Source organism: Erinaceus europaeus, chromosome X, assembly GCF_950295315.1.
Source record: "Erinaceus europaeus chromosome X, mEriEur2.1, whole genome shotgun sequence".
NCBI classification, from domain to species: Eukaryota; Metazoa; Chordata; class Mammalia; order Eulipotyphla; family Erinaceidae; genus Erinaceus; species Erinaceus europaeus.
In genome coordinates, this window is record NC_080185.1 from 36,003,311 (window position 1) to 36,027,493 (window position 24,183).

A 24,183-nucleotide genomic window follows, 5' to 3' on the forward strand; every position below is an offset into this window, starting at 1 on the left:
CCCAAGCTATAATATATACAAAACTTTTACAAGATACTGTTCTTATGAAATTTCCTCATGTATTAGTTTTTAAGCTTTTCAAAAGTTTTTCTTCCTAAAAGTAGCATGTGTTTGTTGCAGGAAAAAAGCTTTTTGTTATTTGTTTTTATTTTAAAGATGTATCTATTTATTTTATGTGGGAGACAGTGTAGAGCACTGGTCCAATCTGATACATACAGTGTGGAGAAACGGACCCTGGCGCTCAGACATGAGAGTCTTATGTCCTGCCAGCTAAGCCAGCACCCCAGAAACAAAACAAAACAAAACAAAATCATTTGAGAAAATTTGTGGAGCTCGGTGGTGGTGCAGCCAGTAGAGCATACATGTTATAATGCCCAAGGACCTGGGTTTAAGCCCATAGTCCGCATCTGCAGGGGAGAAGCTTCACAAGTTGTGGAGCAGTGCTACAGATATCTCTTTTTCTCTCTATCTCCTTTTCCATCTCAGTTTCTCTCTATCTCTATCAAATAAATAAATAAAACAAAATAAAATAATTCTAACTTACAGTAATGATAATTATTTATGATAATCATTATTTAAGAATATGACAGGATCAGTATTTGAATTTATTTCTCCACTCAGGTTATTTTTATAATTTTTTTCTTTCCACCATTTAGATAAAAAGAAAATTCTGTTTGTAGTCATGAGCATGTTCCTATTTATAGAGGATGAGACATAAATTGTACTTTTTTTCACCTGAAATATACAAACATCAATAGAGAATTGCTCTTTGGAGATTTTAAAAGCATTATAAGAACATTACAAGTTCATTTGCCAACCTTCAGATTCGTGCCCTGTGCTGTGTGGTGGGAATGGAGAATATGAGAAAGGACACTGTGTCTGCCGGAATGGCTGGAAGGGGCCAGAGTGTGATGTTCCAGAAGAGCAGTGCATTGACCCGACATGCTTTGGCCACGGCACCTGCATCATGGGAGTCTGCATCTGTGAGCTAGGATACAAAGGAGAAATATGCGAGGAAGGTCAGAGCCTCATTTTAATCTATTGCTTCAGGCTTATCTGTTACTGAATTGTCCAAGTTGTCATTATCTGTTTCTAGTAGAGACTTGAGTGATCTTTGCAAGCCATAAATGTTCACATATCCTTAGTTCATGGAGCAGGGGGATTGGAATTGGGGCAGTTCCACTCTCTTCTGACAATCTCTAACATTAACATGTGACTGTATCTGTGACACTTGCTGAGCTGTAATGAAAAATGTCATTTCTGTCCACATAGCCAACACTGTTTTATAATTTGAGAATTTCCATACTGATGATTGTAGGTGTTAATTCATGTGTTTTTATTACTACAGAGTACAGTAGGCTGCATTTTAATTTAAAGCACATAATAAAAATAAACTAGGCACACTTGGAATCATTTCATGAATGTTGTCTTTGGGAGTGATTTGTAATTACCATTACTATTATTGTATTATACTATTTATTTTTACAAACCTCACGCTGAAACTTGACCTCCATGTCTAAACGAAGCCAAGTTAACCACTAATGAGCCAATAGCTTTATATTAAAATTCACCCCAAAGGAGCTTTTACACACACACACACACACACACACACACACACACACACACACACACTGAAAAGTAATTGTTTTATTTTTCAGTTAAAGAGACACATTAGAGAATAAGCTTACTACTAATCAGACCTTTTCATGCCACATTCTGCAAGTAAGACTGATTTCATAAGTGATATTAAACCTTTACCATGGGAGATGATCTCATAGCAACTGTTGTTCAGGAAGGAAGATGCTGAAAATGCAGTACAATTGCTTTTTAAAGATGGCTCATTAAGACTATTACACAGCATTATAAAGTATTTAATCTCATTCCATTCTATGAACGAGCAAACCTTAAGCTTCTACTTCCCATTAGTAATATAATTTTTGTGTGAAGTTTGGATCTGTTCCAATAAATGGCTTTGAGCTTTGACATGGCACTAGAACTCCTGAGTTATTGTTGTAAATTGCCTTTACGGTGATCCAAATGTGAACATGATATCAGTGTTATAAATGAAGGTGCTGTATGGATATACACACATTTTCCAAAAACAGTGCCTGTTATATCAACAGTTTGCCATAAACACACTTAAGCTAATTAAACTATACCCTTTTAGTTTAAATTACATGAACAGCTGAAAAAGGACTTAGCTTAAATTTGCCTTACAGGGCAATACTTAAAAATATATGTAGAATAAACCAGATAGCAAGAAAAAATGTTCGCCGTATGTATGGGGTATAAACTTTACAAATACAGCATCAGCCATGACAGGTCAGAAGCCCACAGACTGAACTGCATTAATGGTGGTTTTTGTCTGGTTCATCTAGTGGTAGAGGTGGTTGTGTTTTGTTGTTGTTCAATGTGATTTATTTACCAAAAGTTAAAAGGATGAAAGCATCTTATAAAAGTTCTGGTGGTGGAAATTATGTGGAGTTGTACCCCTCTTATCCTATGGTTTTGTCAATGTTTCCTTTTTATAAATAAAATAAAAAAACCCTCTATTTCTATCCTCTCTCAATGAGAAATTATTTTTAATATTTATTTATTCCCTTTTGTTGCCCTTGCTATTTTATTGTTGTAGTCATTATTGATGTTGTTGTATAGGACAGAGAGAAATGGAGAGAGGAGAGGAAGACAGGGGGGAAAAAAGATAGACACCTGCAGACCTGCTTCACCACTTGTGAAGCGACTCCCCTGCAGGTGGGGAGCCGGGGGGGGGGGGGGGGGTGTCGAGGCAGGATCCTTACACAGGTCCTTGCACTTTGCGCCACCTGCGCTTAACCCATTGTGCTACAGCCCGACTCTCAACAATGAGAAATTTTAATAGCCTTGGGCCTACATTCCTAAGTGAAGGCAATCAATTAGAGCCAAATAACAATAATTGCCTTGAAACTGAGCACTCTCCTTTCATTCCTAACAAACTGCTTTCTTATGATCCCCCTCATGTCCTTTATACAACTACCTGCCTGGTCCCTTCAGCCATCTGGCTGTGTGCTTCTAATTTAAGCATGACCACCCTATTCTTTGAAGGTGGTCTTTTAATAAGTTTAACAAAGTCCAGTGAATGTTTTTAATTAAAATTATTGTTGAAAGGATCGCCTTCTAAAATATACTATACTTTGAGCCTCCTCTGTCCCTTCAAATAAGAAACAAAATCATATTAGACATACCTGCTGGTGTTTACTTGGTCACTAGCTCAGGTATCAAACACTGTGTTAATGACTTGAGCTTGAGGGCTCATTAGCATGTCAGTAACAGAACTCATAATGCATAGTTACATATGCTCTGTTCCATAGCCAAAGGCTACACCCTAAAATTAGGCTAGTTTTGAAAATGAAGGCAGGTTTTATCAGTCTATTTTCATTAATTAAAAAGTAATTCAAAGTTTTCTTCATTATGGTAAGTTAGTTTAATCTCATCTTATTTCTTATATGGAAAGACTTGAAATTTGGAAATAAATCTTCCCATTTCTCATGGAATGGTCACTCAGTTAAAGCAACAGACAGTTTTCTTCAAGGTGTAGGACTCTATATTTAAAATAACATATATTTGTTTGAATATGTCCAAATTTTTCAGACTCACCAAATCAGAGACAAATGGAATTGGGTCTGTGATATTCTAAAACTTTGAAAACATTGTGTCTGCACAGAGGAAAAAGACATAAAGAAAATAAAGTTATGCTGTTAATCCCCCAGTAAGAAAAGATTAAAGAAAATAGTTTTAAAATTAGGCTTAACTCCAAGTTGTAGATCCTGTCATGATTCCATCCTGACTTCCCTGGGCAGATGACCTCACAAATATATCCTGTAACCTCACCTCTACAGATCCCTACCCCACTAGGAAAACAGTCTGGGGATATGGATCAACCTGCCAATGCCCATGTCCAGCATAGAAGCAATTATAGAAGCCAGAACTCCCAATTTTTGCACCCCAAAAAGAGTTTTTATACATACTCCTATTGGAGGAGAAATGATAGGTGGAAGATGACCAGAGGGCACTAAACTCTAACTCCATCAGGACCTGGAGAGATAAGAGGAAAAAAGTGAGGGATATTTGGATGTAGTAACAGGTGTATGTGTGAGTTGGAAAGGAAGAGACTATGGGGCCTATAAAAAAGGCAGGGCAAATAGGGGATCGGGCAGTAGCACAGCAGGTTAAGCACACATAGAGCGAAGGGCAAGGACCAACTTAAGCATCCTGGTTCAAGCCCCTCGGCTACCCACCTACAGGGGGTCACTTCATGGGCAGTGGAGCAAGTCTGCAGGAGTCTGCCTTTCTCTCCCCTTCTCTGTCTTCCCTCCTCTTTCTATTTCTCTCTGTCCTATCCAACAACAACAACAGCAATGGCAATAACAACAACAACAACAAGGGCAACAAAATGGGAAAAAATGGCCTCCAGGATCAGTGAATTTGTAGTGCAGGCACCAAGCCCCAGCAATAATCCTGCGGTCAAAAAAAAAAAAAAAGGAGGGCCAAATATATACAAATATAGACAGATAATTGTAGAAATAATAGTTAATCCATAACTGCAAACAGGAGAATTGCTGTAGCTTCAAATGGAGGGATTGGGACTACAGAATTCTGGTTGTACCTTGTGCTTTTGTAAAACAATATTAAATCACTAATAAAACTTAAAAACAAAGTTAGACTTAAATGTTGCATATTTGGGGTGTTTCTCAAGAGTAAATGAAATGATAATAAATTGATAGCATTGCATGACTGTGCAACATCGTTCACCTCATACAATATCCTGGATATATATATTTATATATATATTTGTACATATATTCATATATATATATATATATATATATTCTAGATACAACAAGTAAAAGCAATTTATGGTGATATGATTCTAATTTCAGAAAAGAGAATGAAGGACTTACCATACTTTGAACCTCCTTCTGTCTATGCTATACTATATAGACAGTCTTCTGTCTTGGACTATATTATAGTTGAGGAGTTCCTATCGTAGAGCCACATTGGTCTACCTACCCATTTGTGTGAGAGTACTCCACACTGCTCACAATTTCACATAGCATATGTGTGGTTTCGTTCTTATTCTAAATTAAAGCTAAAGACTTTCTGATACACAAACATGGTTTTAAGCGTTAATAATATTCATATTTGAACACAGCAGTTACATAATTTATTTTATTGCCTAATTAAGAAAGCATCGATGATATAATAAGAAATCAATGTGACTAACTCGGTGTCATTACCCTAAGCTAAGGTGTATTAATCATGCTTGATCACTTTTTAACAGCCCCCCCTTTTCTTTTTTTTTGGACCCTCAGAGGACTGCTTAGACCCAATGTGTTCCAGCCATGGCATATGTGTGAAAGGAGAATGTCACTGTTCTACTGGGTGGGGAGGAGTCAACTGTGAAACTCCTCTTCCTATATGTCAAGAGCAGTGCTCAGGACATGGAACTTTTCTTCTGGACACTGGAGTGTGCAGCTGTGACCCCAAGTGGACAGGTTCTGACTGCTCAACAGGTATGTTGTAGTTATCTCCTTTTCTTTCATGCACTGCCAACATCTGACTGGTCCTTACTTTGAGGTAGTATTTCTTAAAATTCAAGGTATGTGCCTTGGTATCTCACAAGTGACTTGCGAGTATACCCCAGGTGACTATTTTACTAGGTTTTCATATACAACTTGAAGTTTTTACTTTGTTCCATATTCTGTATTCTCCTGAATTCCTTTTATACAGTCCCAAGTCTAATATCATTTCTGTAGTAACTATTTCAATTTTTATCTCTCTCATATTCAAATAAAACTATCTTCTTCCATCTGCTAAATATTTTCACTGGGTGTTCCATCACTGAAAATCACAACTTAGTTTAGGAACTATGATTTTTAATATATTGCCATACTGTTGTCCAATTACCATTCCAACAACTTTGCTTTCCTTTTCCTATTCCTTAATTTAACAACCTCCATATTTCCCCACTGTTGATAGATAAACTTTAAATATACTAACCTGCTATTCAAAACCCATTAGAAATTATTTCAAATATTTTGTCTTCTATTTTTGTTTCCAGCATAAACCCCTTCTTCTACTGAAGTTCTGTGTAGGCTCTCCTCATCCCAAAGACATTACATGTTCATACTTTGCTCCATTATCTTTCTTCAGCATGGGATTATATTATGTTTTTGCTTTTGAACATCCAACCCATCCACCAAGACCAGCAATGATAGCAGTAATTTTTACCAATCTATGAAACCTCTTTTTATCACATCAATAGAAACCATTTGAAATCCTACCATACCATATATAATGATTTACAAGATTGTGGTATAAGAGAGTTACAATTCCATACAATTCCCACCACTACAGTTCCATATCTCTTCCCCTCCATTGGAAGGGTTCCTATTTTTATCCCTCTGGGAGTATGGAAGTACTATGGGTTTATAGAGAGTGAGGAAAGCCAGAAAGACAAAGATGAGTATGGTATGATCCTCCTTAAAAACAGAAATTGAGAAAGAAGAACAGAAAGGAAAAACAAAAAACAGAATTTGACTGCATTTGGAGTATTTTAACAAACTAAAATCTCTGGGGATGAGGAAGGGTAGATTGTCAGCTACACTGTAAGGGGGTAAGAGTAGGGACTCAGATTTTGGTGGCAGGAATGGTGTTAATATACACTCCTATTAACCTATAGCCTTATAAATGATTATATAATCAGTATGACAGGGGAAAGATAGATTGTCTTTTTTTTTTCTTTGCTTCCAGGGTTATCACTGAGGCTCCATGCCTACACTATGCACTGCTCCTGGAGGACAGTTTTTCCCATTTTGTTGCCCTTGTGGTTTATCATTGTTGTTGTTGAATAGAACAGAAAGAAAATGAGAGAGGAGGGGAATACAGAGAGGGAGAGGGAAAGATAGACACCTGCAGACCAGCTTCACCACTTGTGAAGCAAACCCCCTGTAGGTGGGAAGCTGGGGGCTGGAACCGGGATCCTTGAGCCAGTCCTTGTGCTTCGTGCCATGTGTGCTTAACCCACTGCCTACCACCCAGCCCCCCTGTTGAGCTTTTTAATGCATACACTTCAGTCCTGAGTATATATTCCTTCAATCTAATCACTTAATGTTTCAATGAGTAAACTGATTGAATTTTAACATTGGGCTTAAGTCCTTAATTAATATCTAATAATTACTTTTTTGAAATATTGTACCCCTCCTACCCTATGGTTTTGTTAATTAATACTTTCTTAAATTAAAAATATATATATATACAACAACAAAAAAAGAAATATTAAATCACATATAAACTTTGACAAAGGGGACCAGAAGTAACTGCTCTTGCCAGTACATAAGGTATAGTTATTTGTAAATAATATTAAATGAAACAAATCATGATAAGCTCTTGTATAGTACTGTAAATCCTAACCATAAGAGTTTGAAAGTAAATTAAGTTCCCAAATAACTTGGTTATAATAATCATCATCTATTTCCTTCTTAAACTCTAAGACATTAAGGTACCTTCCTCATTCTCTAGACTACTTGTCTTAATGTCCCTAGGGATCCTAATGCACTAAAACACAGAGAGGTTATATATATATATAATTTATAAAAAGTAAACACTGATGAAACCATAGGATAAGAGGGGTACAACTCCACACAGTTCCCACCACCAGAACTCTGTATCCCATCCCCTCGCTTGATAGCTTTCCTATTCTTTAACCCTCTGGGACTATGGACCCAAGGTCATTGTGGGATGCAGAAGGTGGAAGGTCTGGCTTCTGTAATTGTCTCCCCACAGAACATGGGCATTGACTGTTTCTATTTTTTTCCCTAGTGGAGTGGGGCTCTGGGGTAGTGGAGTTCCAGGACACATTGGTGAGGTCCTCTGCCCAGGGAAATCAGGTTGGAATCATGGTAGCATCTGGAACCTGGTGGCTGAAAAGAGAGTTAACATATAAAGCCAAATAAGTTGTTGACTAATTATGAACCTAAAGGCTGGAGTAGTGCAGATAAGGAGTTTGAGGTTCTTCATTTTGTAGATAGCTAGTAGGCATATTTCAGTTATATTCCAGAGGGCCTGTGGCTATACTAGTTTAGTCGATGGGGTTTACAGTCAACAATATTTATACACCTTTCCCATATTTGAGAGCTAATCTCTTCTCTGATCCATCTTTCTGGTCCTTTTTCCAGACATGACATCATCTCCCCAGACAATAACTTGGATACACCTGCATATCTGATTTCAGTCTCAGGAAAAAAAAAAACTAGAGGTTATATATTTATATCAGTTCTGAAAATCACTGCAGCATTATAACCTCCCTGTTTAGTTGTTCATTTGAAAAATATTTACTGAATGCCTGTCATGTCCCCATCAGCATGTGAGGCAATGAGATACTTTATGATGAAGCGTACCTATTGTTATGGAAACAAATATGAAGAACCATTTAGATCTGGACTGTGTGGTAGCACACCTGGTTGAGTATACATGTTACAGTGCCCAAGGACCTGGGTTCAAGTCCCTAGTCCCCACCTTTAATGAGGGAAGCTTCAAGAGCAATGATGCCGTGCTCTTTCTCTATCTCCCCTTGTCCTATCTTATAAAATAAATAAATAGGAAAGAAAGGTTTAGGTCTTTCACTTAAAAGATGATACAATGTTCAGGATGTGTTCAACATATTATGAGAGTAAAGTAAGTGATCATGAAAGACATAAAAAATATCAGGAAGGAGCCTCTTTCTGAACTTGATACTGAGGATAATGAGAAAGTTATTTAATGGAATTTGAAGACATTAGTATCACGGTCATGTTAGTATTTCAGAAAGATCACTCTGAAAATAATTTGGAGAATGTGGGAAAAATGTGTGAAGAAAATAAAAGGAAATTTAAGCACATATGAAGAAGAAAGGATAGATATGAAAGAAGTTAGAATTAACACTTGTTTAATGTGTAAGTGTAAGGAATTTTTACTGACCATGATGTCTATATTGGGGGAGTAAATAAAATCATTAACAGTATAACAGACAAATTAAATATTTGTTTATTTAAAAGTTTATAGACACCTACTCTGTACCTTTTGCTAGGATTTTGGGATACATCTGTGAGGAAAACAAAGATTCCTATTCTAGTGGAGCTAATAGCCTTCCAGGGAGAACTAGAACAGCAAATACCTATCAAGAACATGTATGCTTTTGTGAAGCATGAGGACACTAGGAGACAGAAGGGTTAAATAACTTGCCTAAGGACATAGACCTGAACTGATTGCAAACTTGCAAGTAGAAACTAGGTCTATTGATTTTGTTCCATGTCTGGTATTCTGATCAATCTTCTACTCTGACTCCCACTACACAAAGGAGCTAGACAAAAGAAACAAGAGTTGGATGAACAGATTAGCTTAAGGGAAAGTTAAAGGGCATTAAATCCCAAGTGAATTAATAGCATATCTTTGTCCAGGGACATGAACTAAAGCTATATTTATCCACTCTGAACCCTGTAGAGAAAGGAACGCTGGAAGAATCTCTTGTTCAAAGAAGCAAGAACATAGATACGGGTGGCCCAAAACTCAGCAGCCTCTCAGGCAATAGACTTCCTAGTAAAACTACCAAATTGAAAAATAGAGGAAGGAAATGATTTCCAAATCTCCAGTGTCACAGTCAGAATAGTCCTTCTGTGATTTTTAAACTCCATAAAGGTTGTTCCCACAGAGCATATTTAACCATCGAGATGATCTCACTGTGCAGACTTTTAATTGAGTGCGCTCAGTACAGGAAGCAATTTAACATCTGATTCTTATAATGGATCATGTCATTTCAAAGGTGGATGTGCTCTTCGCCATTGATCATTTTTTCCCTCTAAGCACATGAAACTAAGCTGTTAACATGTTAACTTGGCTTCTCTGATGCCAAGGGGATTTACTGATTATTTTTTATCTTTTTTTTGTACATTGAGTATTGTTAGAAGCACTGAATTGATACTTGATACAGGCTTCTTTAACTTGCAGGTCTCATGGTACTTCACAAAGGTTAACTCATTAGTCTTTTGAAAATACCACAAGAAGACTGCAATAGAGATGTGTTAAAATATGGTTTAGGTTTGGATATACCACAGGTCAAATCATGCTCTCTTAAAATGTAACTTCTTACCATGAAAGCTCAATTTAACACATTAAGACTATAAAATATATTTACTCTAACCTATTAGCATTGTAAAATGTATCTGCTGTATTTCTTTAATAAAGTCTACCTTCTCCTGGTCACATAGTCTTTGAGGAGAAACCATAAAAGCAAAATGTAGAGCTTTGTTCTCTCTTCTTGATGAAACTCCCTTTGAGCCACTCTGTGGTATAATTGATGGCAGAAATAATCTGAAGTAAACATTCATATACAGAAGACAACACTTGCTCTTCTCTGTTGTGATCTTTTCTTATTATACTATACCTTGAAGATGAATTAATCAGGTTCAGAGCTATGGAGCATTAGGCTCTGAGATACTTCTGAGCATACTATTTTCTATGCATCAAATGTCAAATGAGGTTAATCACTGTGTACTCCAACCAGAGTCAATTCCTGAAGATTCTATAAGGCATTGCTATAAACATTTGTTTGCCAGCTGTCCTGTGTAGCCATATTATTCATCAGAGTTAACACCCTGTGTGTGTGCGTGTGCATGTGTGTGTGCGTGTGTGTCTATATTCACAGAATAAGGACCTTCAAAAACTTCTTTGAGTCTCCTCAGCATCATTCTTTTAAAAAATGTTTTTGTAAGTAATAGTAGGTTAAAAGATTATAAGACATGCACCAACAATGTTCTGTACACCCACTCTCCCACTTCCCAACTATAATCACTGTAGTTCTCACAAGCCTTAAAACACTTTACTTGATTGTTTTATTTTTTTGGCATGTTCATGTGCATCAGATCTCTAGATTCCACATATGGGTGAAATCATCTGGTAGTTGTCTTTCATCTCTTTACTTATTTTGCTAAGCAATCACCTCCGGTTCCATCCATTTTATTTCAAAGGACACAATATTATATTTTTGAGTTCAGAGTAGTATTTCATGGAATATATACACCATAACTTCTTAGCCAGTCATTTTATGATGGACATTTAAGTTGCTTCCATCCATTGGCTATTGTGAATTATGCAGCTATGAACATAGGGATACATATTTCTCTCCTAATTAGTGTTTGAATGTCCACTGAATAAATGCCCAAGAGTGGTATTGCTGCAACATAAGCTACTTCTATTTTTATTTATTTAAGGACTCTCCATACAGTCTTCCAGTTTGCATTCCCATCAGCAGTATAGCAGAGTTCCCTTTACTCCACAGGCTTTCCAACACCTGTCATTTCCTACTTTATGTAAACCATTCTCTCAAGTATGAGATGGCATCTCAGTATAGCTTTAATTTGTATTTCTCTAATGATAAGTGAAGTGAAACATTTCTTCATATGTCTGTGGGCCATGTGTATTTCTTCTATAGAAAATTGTCTGTTCTTTGTCCAATGTTTTTAATTGAGCTATTTTTACTTCCTTTATAGATCTGTACTAGTTCTATATAGATGTTCAATATCAGTCACTTACCAAGTGTGTGATGTGCAAATGTCTTCTCCCATTTTCTGAGTTGCCTGGTTATACTTAATGTAGTTTGTTCTCAGTGTTTAGAAGCTCTTTAGTTTCATGTGATCACAGTTATTTACTCATATTCATTTCCCATGCCCATGGGGTTGAGTTTTTTGCCACATCCCACAGCGTCTGGTAGTTGGTCTCTTCATTTTTGTTGTTCTCCAAATATTTTTTTAAATTTCTGTTTAGATATCTGTAGTGGCTCAAATATTCAGATTTGTATTTTTCAGTTCCTGTAGTTTGGTTGTATTTATTTATTTTTGTGGTTGATATCTAAATTTATCACCTCATGGTCATAAATGGATGCTTTTTATGATGTCAGTATTCACATATTTATTAAGGCTATTTTTGTGTGTTTCAATGCATAGCCAGTCCTTGAGAATGTTCCATGTGCATGTGAAAAGAATGTATATTCTATGTTTGAGGGGATGGAAGACTTCCTGAATATATATTTTTTAGGTTCATCTTATCTGTGACTTCATATAAGGCCTCTATTTCCTTATTGTTTGTTTGTTTGTTTGTTTGTTTGTTTGTTTGTTGTCCTGATGATCTGTCTCTTGCTGTGGGTGCTGAGTTGAATTCTCCTACTAGTACTCTGTTGCTTTTGATATCTCCCTTGAGGTCAGTAAGTACTCTTTAAAATGAATTTTGGTGGACACATATCAGGAGTGTATATATTGACAGTAGTTATATCTCCCTGTCGGATTGATTCTCTGGCCAGTATGAAGTGTCCATGTCTCTCTTTCCACCTTCTTTGCCTGATAGTCTAAATTATCTAAAATTAGAAATGCTGTCCCTGCCCTTTTGTTTGCATTATTGGCTTGGAGTACCTTGTTCCAGTCTGCCATCCAGAGCTTCTTTTGTCTTTCTTTTGGATGTGTATTTCCTGGAGACATGGAATAGATGGATCTTAATTTTAAGCTATTTAGTCACTCTGAATATTTTTTCTTATTTTTTAAATTTTTAATGATCTTTATTTATTGGATAGAGACAGCTAGAAATTGAGAGGGGAAAGGGGTGATAGGGAGAGAGACGGAGAGACACCTACAGCCATGCTTAACCACTTGCAAAGCTTATCCCCTGCAGGTGGGTATCAAGAGCTTGAATCTGGGTTCTTGTGCATTGTAACATCTGCACTCAACCAGGTGCACCACCACCCGGCCCCACTCCAAATCTTTTGATTGGTGAATTTAAGCCATTCATATTTAGGGTGATTACTGATAAAGGTGATTTGCTTATAGCCATTTTTGTATTTTGTGTTGAAGTTGTTTTAATGTTTTATTTTATTTTTTTACTCTTTTTCCCATTTGTCACTTTATGTGGATGGTTTTCTAAATTGTATCAGGGATCCAAATAACTTTGATGTTCATCTTTCCGATAGAGTCTGCTATTTCACAGAGAAGTGCTTCATTTCTTTCCCCGAAAATTTACCTCTGCAACAGCTTTAAATTCACAGAGTGTAGTGGTTATGTCTTCTAGTGTTGAACTTCTCTCCTCCATGTGATTTATTCTACTTTCTAGGCCTCTTAACCCACATAGGATTAGTTCTCAGTCAGGTTTTTCCATAAGTCTTGTTTTCACAGTTTAAGGCACACAAAAATGCCCTATCTTCCTTCCTCTGACCCTGTGCTCTGTTTGTAAGTACCAAAATGGTGAATGCTGCCACTGAGCAGGACTTTTAAAGTATTGAGAGTCTCTTCCTCATTCCTGACCCTGCTTACCTTCATCCATTTTTGGTTAAGTGAGTTACTTAAGAAGTCACAGTTGTAAATTGGTGAGTATTTAGGTGATTTAAAAAAAAAACAGTTATTGCTTTTACTCAGTATTCTGGAGTGATGCACCTCAAATTCTAATCCCTTGTCAGACCACTGGAAATTGGCTGGGATTTATTTTCCTAGCCAGTTGTGGAAAACTGAACCAATCGGGGGTTTAATTTCAGCCAGATTTTTTCTGTAAACACTAGTTAGTCCGTGTGGACAGTTCAATAACGTGTTGCACCTGAATTCAAAGCTTAAGCACCCAGATCTACTTTCCTGCCACCAACAATGTGCTCTACTGGGTAACTCCAGTTTGGTGCCGGCTGTCACTGAGCACAGATTTTTGAGTCCTGAAAATCTCTCCTTCATCGCTTTTCCATCCATTAAACACACATGTCTCCACTCACCTGTGACTTAGGGAGTTTATGAAGAAACCCTGGTTGTATTTTGTTTACAGGAGATTTTCTTTGCTTTTTCAGCTGATTAGGGGAGAGTGAAGTGAGACTGCTGCTACTTCATAGACACACCTCTGGAAGTCTTATCAGCCTCATTTTTAAAATGGTAGCTTAGCCAATAACCCTTGGGTCTCCTTTCAACATTAAGATCTAAGATACTTGTGTGTGTATATTGAGCTGTTTATACTGATTATGAATGGTTCATGGATGCAGTCCATAAAATATATTAGCTTCATATTGTTTATGGTGAAAAAATATTAATTACACATAATTTTTGTGTTCATTGTCACCACATCTATACTTTGCTATGTAGAACAGGGCTTTTGAGAATGTACCTCTATTTATAGATATACAAATGCATATATACACATAAACGTGTGTGTGTGTGTGTGTGTGTGTGTGTGTGTGTGTGTGTGTGTGTGTATCTTCATTATAACATTGACTCATTATATTTTAAGTGTTCCCTACTGGATAATGTTGTGCATCTACTAATAAAATATATAATTAGAAAAGGAAGTTATAAGATTTCATATAATTATTGTTGCTAGAGAAAGTTTCTGTAATTGTACAATTACCATATTTTAAAAAATATTATTAATTTCCCTTTACTGAAATTGTCTATAATATACATGCTTATTACACTTAGTGTATCAATTTTCTGAAATTTCCAGGTATTGATCAGGTCATTTGAAATGATTAGTGTATACAGTGTATTTTTCCTACAAACATTACAATATCCATGCCATACATGTCATTTGATAAAGAAGCTTTGTTCAGAATGTAATGTGTATCTACAGGCACAACTATGTAGTCATTCATCATGTCGTTGAAGAGAAAAATCTGCTCAAACATGAAATAACTAGAATTTAACATCTTTAATGGAAAATATAAAATTAATGTAACTGGAGTAGAAATCTAGTATTATAGGTACATTTACCCAGTCAGTTCTGCACATACACCTGAATTTCATAGATACTATAGCTGAGTTCTCAGGAAAAAATATTTCTATTAGTTGTAAAAAAAAAAAAGGTTAATAAATTATAATGCCTTAACTTACCTAGTCTTAAAGAAAATCTAATCACTAAAATATGGTGGGAAGTTTTATAGTTTGTTTTAGTTCAGAAAGACAAAAACCTGATGGTTATTCCCTACATAGACCTAATTATCTTTAACTTACTATTCGAGCTATGGAAACCTTTGACCAAATTTATTTCTTATTATATTCAGTAAAATATAAGGGATAAAATATATTATGAGCCTGATTTGATTGATTTAATAATAGAACCCCCCCCTGCTTGAAATATAGTGACTACATCATTAACACTGGAATGAGACTAGAACATTAAACTATTGAATCAGTAAGTGAAATTCATTAGGTGGGGTACTATAAATGAAGCACAAAAGCTTATTTAAGAGAATTCGAAGCCACATAATATCAAGTGCATAAGATGGATTCCCCAGAAATATCTCTAGGAAGTAGATATGAAATGGGGGAGGGGGAGTCACACTATTATCATTTCCTAGCAACGCATCCTACTCAGAGATGGTTTGTCTCTTCCAAAGTCTTTTTACTCTCTCAAGTGAAAATAGATATTGAATCCAAAAATATTCTCATATTCAAAACTCACTTATAGATAAAAAATGTGTAATGTTAATGACCATACGACTATACAGAATGAAGTCATTCAAAGTAAGTCAAATATAAAATGTTTTCTAAATATGTCTTTTACATTTTGTTCTGATCCAATAAAAACCACACCTATGCCATCATTAGCAGACAGCAATGCAAAAATCTAGTGAAACTTTTGACAATTTGACAAGTTTGAATTAAGAGGTAAATTTTCAGCTGCCTCCTGTTCTTAAAAATCGGTTTCAAATCAGGGACACGTATTTAAATAAGGTGGCAATTATGAAGAGGCAATCAAATGTAATTAAGCATGAGGGTGAGGATATATGTTTTTTTATGTGGTTAAAGTACACTTAATAGGAAGGAATGCATCGGGAGAGAACAATGTGACCATCAGAATAAAACAGGCCAATTTCGTATCCTCTTTTTTATTTTATTTTATTTTACTTTTCATTTTATTTGGAGGTTAATGGATTATTGCATATTTGTTTACACATGGGCTTCATTTCCCAGCTTTGTGTCATGAGTGCCTGGAAAATACTCTCACCCCCAACCTAGGACCTCAGCCCTCCCTCCAAACCTCCCTCTTTCACTCCTCCCCTCTTCCACTCTTTTATTGCTTTGGTGCAGTATCCTACCACCCATTCCAAGTTTCATCTTGTGTTTTCCCTTTCTGACTGTCTCTCCCATGGTGTGTGTGTGTGTGTGTGTGTGTGTGTGTGTGTGTGTGTGTGTGTATGTGTGTTGTCAACCGGTATACCTTCCTCTCCTCCGGACTCAAACCATCCAACACTTTTCATTCAGGTTCCAAGCAAGATAAGGCAAAAATTGAGATTTTCAAGTTTCTGGTCTAGTATTTGGCCTTTTGATATTTGGCTTTTGTTCAGCTACATGTTCATATTTCCCTGTACACCTTGTCTTCATTTTTCTCTGTCTTTCCTTCTGCTATTGCTGTTTGTGTTTTTAATTCTATTCTACTAGTGATGGGCTCATTTAGAGTTAGAGTTTGTTTGCTTCTTTTCATATAGAACTCCTTTCAGAAATTCTTGCAAGGCAGGATTGGTAGTTGTGGATTCCTTCAGTTTTTGTATGTTTGGGAAGGTCTTAATATCCCCTACATACTTAAAAGATAGTTTTGCAGGATGGAGTAATCGTGGATGGTAATTTTTTTTCCTTTGATATAGTGCATATTTCAACTCTCTTCTTCTAATGTTTGTGGTAAGGAATCTAGGGCTAGGCTGATAGTTCTACTTGGTATGTCAAATTCTTTTTTTCCTTAGTGATCAGCACCAGTTTCTTTGTCTTTGATTTTGGATAATTTTATAATGATATGTCATGGTGTGGGACATTCTTAGTTATAAGCCCTGGGTATTATTTAGGCTTCCTCTATGTATTTCCCGGGTGTGGAAAGTTTTCATTCATGACTTCTTTGAACATAATATCTACCCCACTCTCCCTCTCTTCACCTTCTGGTATTACAAAAATTCCTATTTTTTTCTGATGAAGTCTGTTCCTTCACCCAGAATTCCTTTATTTTTCATGTGACTTTGTTCTCCAAGAGCCTTGCACTAAAAGAGTAGTTTTATCTTCTATCTACTTCTGCTACTGTGTCCTCTAACTGAATTGTTGGATTTACAAGATGTCTAATATAAGCGCTAACTCCCTTCAGAGACTCCTTTAATATGTGAATTGCCATTCAAAGATTTCTTTGTGAATTTTGTAGTTCTCTATTGAAATGTTTCTTAAGATCATGATTTTGTGTTTGTAGATTGTGATTGGAATCTTGAATTGTTTTCATTGAAAGTTTTCTAAACTCCAACTCTGACAATGGTCCAATTCTTTATTTTTCTTTTTAGTCCAATTCTTTTTTTTTAAAAAAACATATTACTTATTTATTTATAAAATGGAAACATTGACTAAACCATAGTATAGGAGGGGTACAACGCCACACAATTCCCACCATCAGAACTCCCTATCTCATCCCCTCCCCTGATAGCTTTCCTATTCTTTATCCCACTGGGAGTATGGTCATCATGGGGTGAAGAAGATGGCAGGTCTGGCTTCTGTAATTGCTACCCCGATGAACATGGGCATTGGCAGGTCAATCCATACTCCCATCATATCTCTCTCTTTCCCTAGCGGGGAAGGGCTCTGGGGAAGTGGAGCTCCAGGACACATTGGTGGGGTTGTCTGTCCAGGGAAGTCTGGTCAGCATCATGCTAGCATCTGGAACCTGGTGATAGACAAGAGAGTTAACATACAAAGCCAAACAAATCGTTAACCAATCATGGACCTAAAGGCTGGAGTAGTGCAGATGAAGAGTGTGGGGGGGGTCTCCATTGTGTAGATAGCTAGTAGGCCTATTTTAGTTATATTACAAAGGGCCTGTGACTATACTACTTTTTTTCCTGAGCCTAAAATCTGATATGCAGGTGGGTCCAAGTTATTGTCTGGGGAGATGATGCCATGGCTGGAAAAAGGAACAGAAAGCTGGATCAGGGAAGAGAGTAGCTCCCTAATATAGGAAAAGTGTATAAATATTGTTGACTGTAAACCCCATCAATTTGATGTGATCTGGGGCCCATATTCAGCTTAGGATCCTATGTGACCTCTGCATCCCTGTAGATCTGAGCTCACATTCTGTGGTCATGAGTAGGAACATTCCAAGCTGCCCCGATTTCAGGACCCATCTTCCTCTGGTGGAGCATAGATTATGCTGTCCATTCTCCCTTCAGAGAATGGAACATTCTGTACCATTATTGATCAAAGCTGAGGGCAGGGTCCTATGGGGGCCCCATAAAGGGGTCTTTTGTGTTGTTCCTGATAGAGATGACTATTCATATTGGGGAGAGGTATTTATTAGAGGTCAAGGCTTATCATGTCTGTTTGGGAATCAGGACTCCCTAACTAGGGTCCCAGCTGATGGGGTGGCCTAATAGTGACTAAAGATTCATCATTAAAGTATGCCAGTCTCTTGCTCTTATTCAACTTTTGCCACTCTTGCTTTGATAATGTTAGCTTTGGAGTGAGTGAGGGGAGTATGATAGGAAGTAGGTGAGGAGGGTGTGTAAGCCTAAGTAGACACTATTTCATTATGAACTTTATACTGACTCACTACTGACTATTATGTACTTTTGCTTTCAGGTAGATAATTTGCTCTAATTTATGGATACATGTGAACAGATGCTCTATCTCATGAGACCTGTTCTATATCTAGGTTTTGGGACTTTGTTAGGAAGTGAACTACCTGGAATGGAAATAGCAAATACTATGAAAGGAAAGGTCTCACCCTATTAATGAGGCTGAAGGGTTGACATTCCATGCCTGGTGTCTCTGGACACAGTTTGAAGTGAGGCATGCTGAGGTGGTACTCATTGCACTGTTTAGGTTGGGATCGGCAGATGCAATATCATTTGGTATGAATTGAGAGAAGCATGCAAGAAAGTGAGCCCCACCCTAGAGGTTCCTGGAATGGGAAAAATATAGGCTCTATAGAGGAAGGAGGAGGATCATGCTTTCTTAGGGTTTAAGAAGACAATAGATAGTTATTTCTATAATCACATTACTTGGCAATTGCATTAACTTTGAAAAATCCCTTTGTTAGGATTTGCTGTATCATACACAACATCACCATAATTTGTGTCCTTAGACATTATTTGTATATAGCTATGCCTCCAGTTGTGTCTGTTCTCACAGGTCTAAGCTTTTAAGAGAGTCAACATATCAAAGACTCAGCCTATGGTCTGTGCATTAAAGTTTGAGGCATTCAATCAGTTTTCCCCTCACATAAACATTAAATAGTGATTTATATGACTACAAATTTATAGGAGTGTACATAAACACCATTCCCACCACCAAAAGACTGTGTCCTACCCCCTCCCCTCCCCCACCCACTGCCCCATGAAACCGAATTTCTGCCCTTGCTGTCAACCCAGAGATTTTTATTTTTGTGCCCTACTCCAAATTTAGTCAAAACCTGCTTTGAGTTTACCTTTCTGTTCTTCTTTCTCAACTTCTGTTGATGAGTGGGATCATCCTATACTCATCTTTGTCTTTCTGACTTAGCTCAATTAACATAATTCCTTCTAGCTTTATCCAAGATGGGTCAGAGAAGGTGGGTTCATTGTTCTTGATAGCTGTGTAGTATTCCATTGTGTATATATACCACACTTTCTCAGCCATTCATCTGTTTTTGGGCACCTGGATTGCTTCCAGATTTAGCTATTAGGAATTGTGCTGTTATGAACATAGGTGTACGTATATCTTTTTGGTTGGGCGTTATGGAGTCCTTGGGGTATATTCCTAGGAGAGGAATTACTGGGTTATATGGAAGGTCCATGTGTAGCTTGTGAGAGTTCTCCAGACTGCTCTCCATAGAGGTTGGACCAATTTACATTCCCACCAGCAGTGCAGAAGAGTTACTCTCTCCCCACAGCTTCTCCAGCATTTATTGCTGTTGTCCTTTTTGATGTATGTATGACATTCTCACAGGGGTGATGTTGAATCTCAATGTTGTCTTTATTTGCATTTCTCTGACAAGCAGCAACTTGAAGCAATTTTTCATGTGTTTGTTAGCCTTTTGGATCTCTTCTGTAGTGAATGTTCTCTTCATATTCTCTCCCCATTTTTGGACGGGGACATTTGTTTTTTGTTGCTAAGTTTGCTGAGCTCTTTGTATATTTTGGTTATTATTCTCATCTGAGTATGGCATGTGAAGATCTTCTCCCATTATGGGAGGGGTCTCTTTGTGTGAGCTTTTTTTGAGCTTCCTTAATGGGGGTAGGGTAAGGAGCATCTTCTGTCTTCACTTGTGTGGGTTTAATTGCCTCATTTCAGAATTTTTTTCTGGACTCTGGCAACCCAGTTCTACCATTTGAGCAGGGGACACAGCTTTTTATTCGGGTGAGTGTTTTGCTCTTCTCCACTTCATGGGCCACACCTATGAATTCTGTCCAGTGACTAAAAGTGGTGCTGACTGTCCAGTGTCTGTTCCTGGTTCAAATTGTCTTTGTAGAGCTTCTCCACTCCCTCCTTCCATGATGTGCACCCACCTGCACATTTGAAGAAAATCCTGGAGCCACAAGTTCCTTTACAGATGTATGGTATGCAAAATCCTTTCCTCGTTACTCTGTTGTTCTTTTAGCTTTGGTTCAGTTTCTTTTAATGTGTAAAATCAACCTGATGTGGCCTGATCTGTTTGCCCCCCCCCCTTTTTTAGGACCTTGGTCTTGAGTCTATAAATATATCTCTTATTTTAAAGTCCTGAAACGTTCTCCCATTTTTTGTTCTATGTGGTTTATAGTTTTAGGTCTAATCTATAGGTATTCAACCTATTTTGAATTGATTTTGGTGTATGGTATTGATGGATGGTTTAACTTCATTCTTCTGCATATGGCTGTCCCATTTTCTGCATTTATTTGTTAGATAAATAGACAAGTAGGGGGTAATCCTTATATATATATATATTTATTTATTCCCTTTTGTTGTCCTTGTTGTTTTATTATTGTAGTTATTGTTGTTGTTATAGATATCGTTGTTGGACAGGACAGAGAGAAATGGAGAGAGGAGGGGAAGACAGGGGGGAGAGAAAGACAGACACCTACAGACCTGCTTCCCCACCTGTGAAGCGACTCCCCTGCAGGTGGGGATTCGGGGGATCCTTGTGCTGGTCTTTGCGCTTTGCGCCACCTGCGCTTAACCCGCTGCACTACTGCCGGACTCGGGGTAGGGGGTGATCCTTTTTTAGGAGTGAAGACAACACCTTTTCACCTATACATCCAGTAAGGTAGAGCTCAGAAATTATGAATGGATACATGCACCTGCGATAAATAACTTGTATATTCAAAATCCCAAATAAGTAGTAACCTGGCAAAATAATTATATTTCTCTCAAAATTTCCTTAGGGTGTTAGTATGGTAGGTAATAATGTCTTCGTCTTATATTTGAAGGAACTAATTTGATTTGAGCTACTGGGCATGCTTCATAGTGGTGATTGACAATATACTTCATATCCAGATGTCTTGTCAAAATGATCAGTACAGATTAAAAGTTTACCCTGCTTATGAATTGCTAAGCTTCTTGGTTGTTAAGATCTGTACCCTTCATAAATCATAGAAAAATTTAATCATTATCTTTTTGAAACTGACTTCCTCACATTTTCTGTCATTTCCTTTCAGAACTTCCATTAGCCTAATCCATATCTACTCTCTATGTAGATAACTTTGTTTTTCTACTTTCAAGTTTTTTTTTGTACCAGTGTAACACTATATCTTCAAATTTGTCATCAGTGTCACTACATCTCTTCAAGTGTGTTTATTATCATATTACCCCTTTCAATTAACTTTTCATTTTAGTGACAATATTTTTTCTAAATTTTAAGTTAAAAAAATTCTCATTATTATAGGGAATAGCCTTGCTTCTGTTTTTAGTTATTGTCTTTTATTTAAAGTTACTTTTTCTATTTTGATAATGGGTGACAGACAGCGAGAGGGAGCAAGAGATAAGGCACAAGAGAGAGGCAAAGAGAAACAGAGAGAGACACATGCAGTACAACTCCAACACTCATGAAGCTCTCCCTTCCCGCAATTGATGACCAGGTGCTTAAACCCCTAGTCATTGCACACAGTAATGTATGTGCTTTACCTGGTACACTACCACTCAATCCTATACACTTCATTCTTTTGTATGTTCTATATATAAATACATCATGTTGAGTATTTTGGGTTCTGGGTCTCTGGTACATTTCCTCCTATCAACCTTTGCATACAATGAATTTCTTCCGTTATATTCTGTTGTGAGTTAAAGTATGTTCAAGTTCTCAGCTGTATGTAAAAGTATTCCTCTAGGTAATCTGTTGTTTTTTTTTTTTTTCTCTTGTCAGGAGATTCTCTGAACTATGAAGCCAGACAAGTTTTAAACTAAAAATCTGTGGCTACAGTTTTAGACTACGCAAGTAATATAAATTTAGGTCCCAAACCCAAATGAAAATTGGCTAGTGCCTATGAGGTCTCTAAGAAGGCTTATTATTTAAGATCTTCATAGACCCAAGTCTGAGACACATTTTCTTCCCGATTTCTTTGAATATAAATCCCTGATCCTGTGAAACCCCAGGACTAGCTAACAAGCCATTTCTCCTCTGGACCTTCACTAAATGTCTAGGTCACACAGATTATTAGCTGCCTTCTGTGTCCTCAAAGAACTCTGCTCCCTTGTATCATCTTGAGAAAAATCACCTGCTGTGGGTCTCAATTTGCACATATACAGTGTTTTTTTTTTCCCATTCATAGCTCAGGGTTTTTTTTTTTTTTTGTAGTTAACCTTTTTAATTTTTTTTTATACTTTGGAGAGAAAATTTCAAGATCCATCATTTTACAGTTTGGGGTTGGCAAAATTGGTCACCTGGATAGTGTGCTCCTTTGCCCTGTGCATGACCTAGGTTTAAGCCTGTACCCTGACACTTTGAAGGGATTCTTGGTGCTGTGATTTCTCTCCCCCTCTCCTCCTCCTCCTTTTTAAAATATTTATTTATTAATTTATTCCCTTTTGTTGCCCTTGTTGTTTTATTGTTGTTGTTATTACTGTTGTTGTTATTGATGTCATAATTGTTGGATAGGACAGAGAGAAATGGAGAGAGGAGGGGAAGACAGAGAGGGGGAGAGAAAGATACCTGCAGACCTGCTTCATCACCTGTGAAGCGACTCCCCTGCAGTTGGGGAGCCGGGGGCTTGAACCATGATCCTTATGCTGGTCCTTGAGCTTTGCGCTACCTGCGCCTAACACGCTGCACTACTGCCCGACTCCCATTCTTCTTCTTTTCTCCCTCTCCCTCTCCTTCTCTCTCTCTCTCCTCTTTGCAAAAGTTGGCCCAGGGCAGTGAATCTCTAATAACAAAAAATAATTAAGAGATTTTTCCTACTAAGGTATAGGTGAACATATTCAAATGCAAAAAATCTAAAAATGTTAAATCCATGCTAGCAAAAGCAGTGCAGTTAACCATCAGAAGAGCATTATGAGAAATATTATTCAGAGTATATTTTTGTAGGCATACAACTCAAAGGTAACAATGACTACAAAAGTAAACATATTCTACAATCAAAAAAGATTAATTTACTACTCTACAAGTTTCATCTCTTTCTTTATTTTCTTGTTTTCTTTCTTTTTTATTCCCCCAGAACACTGATCAGCTCTGACTTAAGTGGTGCTGGGGATTGAACTTGGGACTTTTGGTGACTCAGGAATAAAAGGCTTTTTGCATAACCATTATGCTATTTATTCATCCTAGTTCATTCATTTTTAAAATTGAATACCATGTGAAACAATGAACAGTGAAGCATTCTGAATACTCTTGCCTACTTTTCCACGTTTTCCTTTTGTTCAGTTCTTCTTTGTCAGACTTAATTGGCCTCATCATAAAATATTGAGACTAAATTCAAACTTATAAATTACCTAGTTCTACCCCCTCCTTTAAAATTTATCTTATTATTACATATGATAAGCAAATATTTTTAAATAAAGCATACATAGGCATCACCAAGTATTGAGTCAGAAACCTCATACCAGTTGAACTTCCACCTTAGACCTTAGACACTGTCTTCGCATTTAAACAGTGAGAAGATGAAGACTCAGAAAAGTTCAAAAATGTGTGTAGGGCCAGAGGAGCATACACTTTACCAAGTGCAAGGATCTGGGTTCGAGCCCC

The 24,183-nt window shown here is 37.1% G+C and overlaps 1 protein-coding gene across 5 annotated transcripts in view; it reads left to right on the plus strand.

Moving 5' to 3' along the window:
- TENM1 (teneurin transmembrane protein 1) overlaps nucleotides 1–24,183 on the plus strand; it is a 1,227,224-nt gene that overhangs the window by 830,567 nt on the left and 372,474 nt on the right. For all 5 annotated transcript variants that reach the window (XM_060183574.1, XM_060183578.1, XM_007524285.2 and 2 more), the window contains 2 exons: nucleotides 825–1,019; nucleotides 5,349–5,549. In XM_060183574.1, coding sequence (XP_060039557.1) covers nucleotides 825–1,019; nucleotides 5,349–5,549 — 396 coding nt within the window. The remainder of the gene's footprint in view (nucleotides 1–824; nucleotides 1,020–5,348; nucleotides 5,550–24,183) is intronic.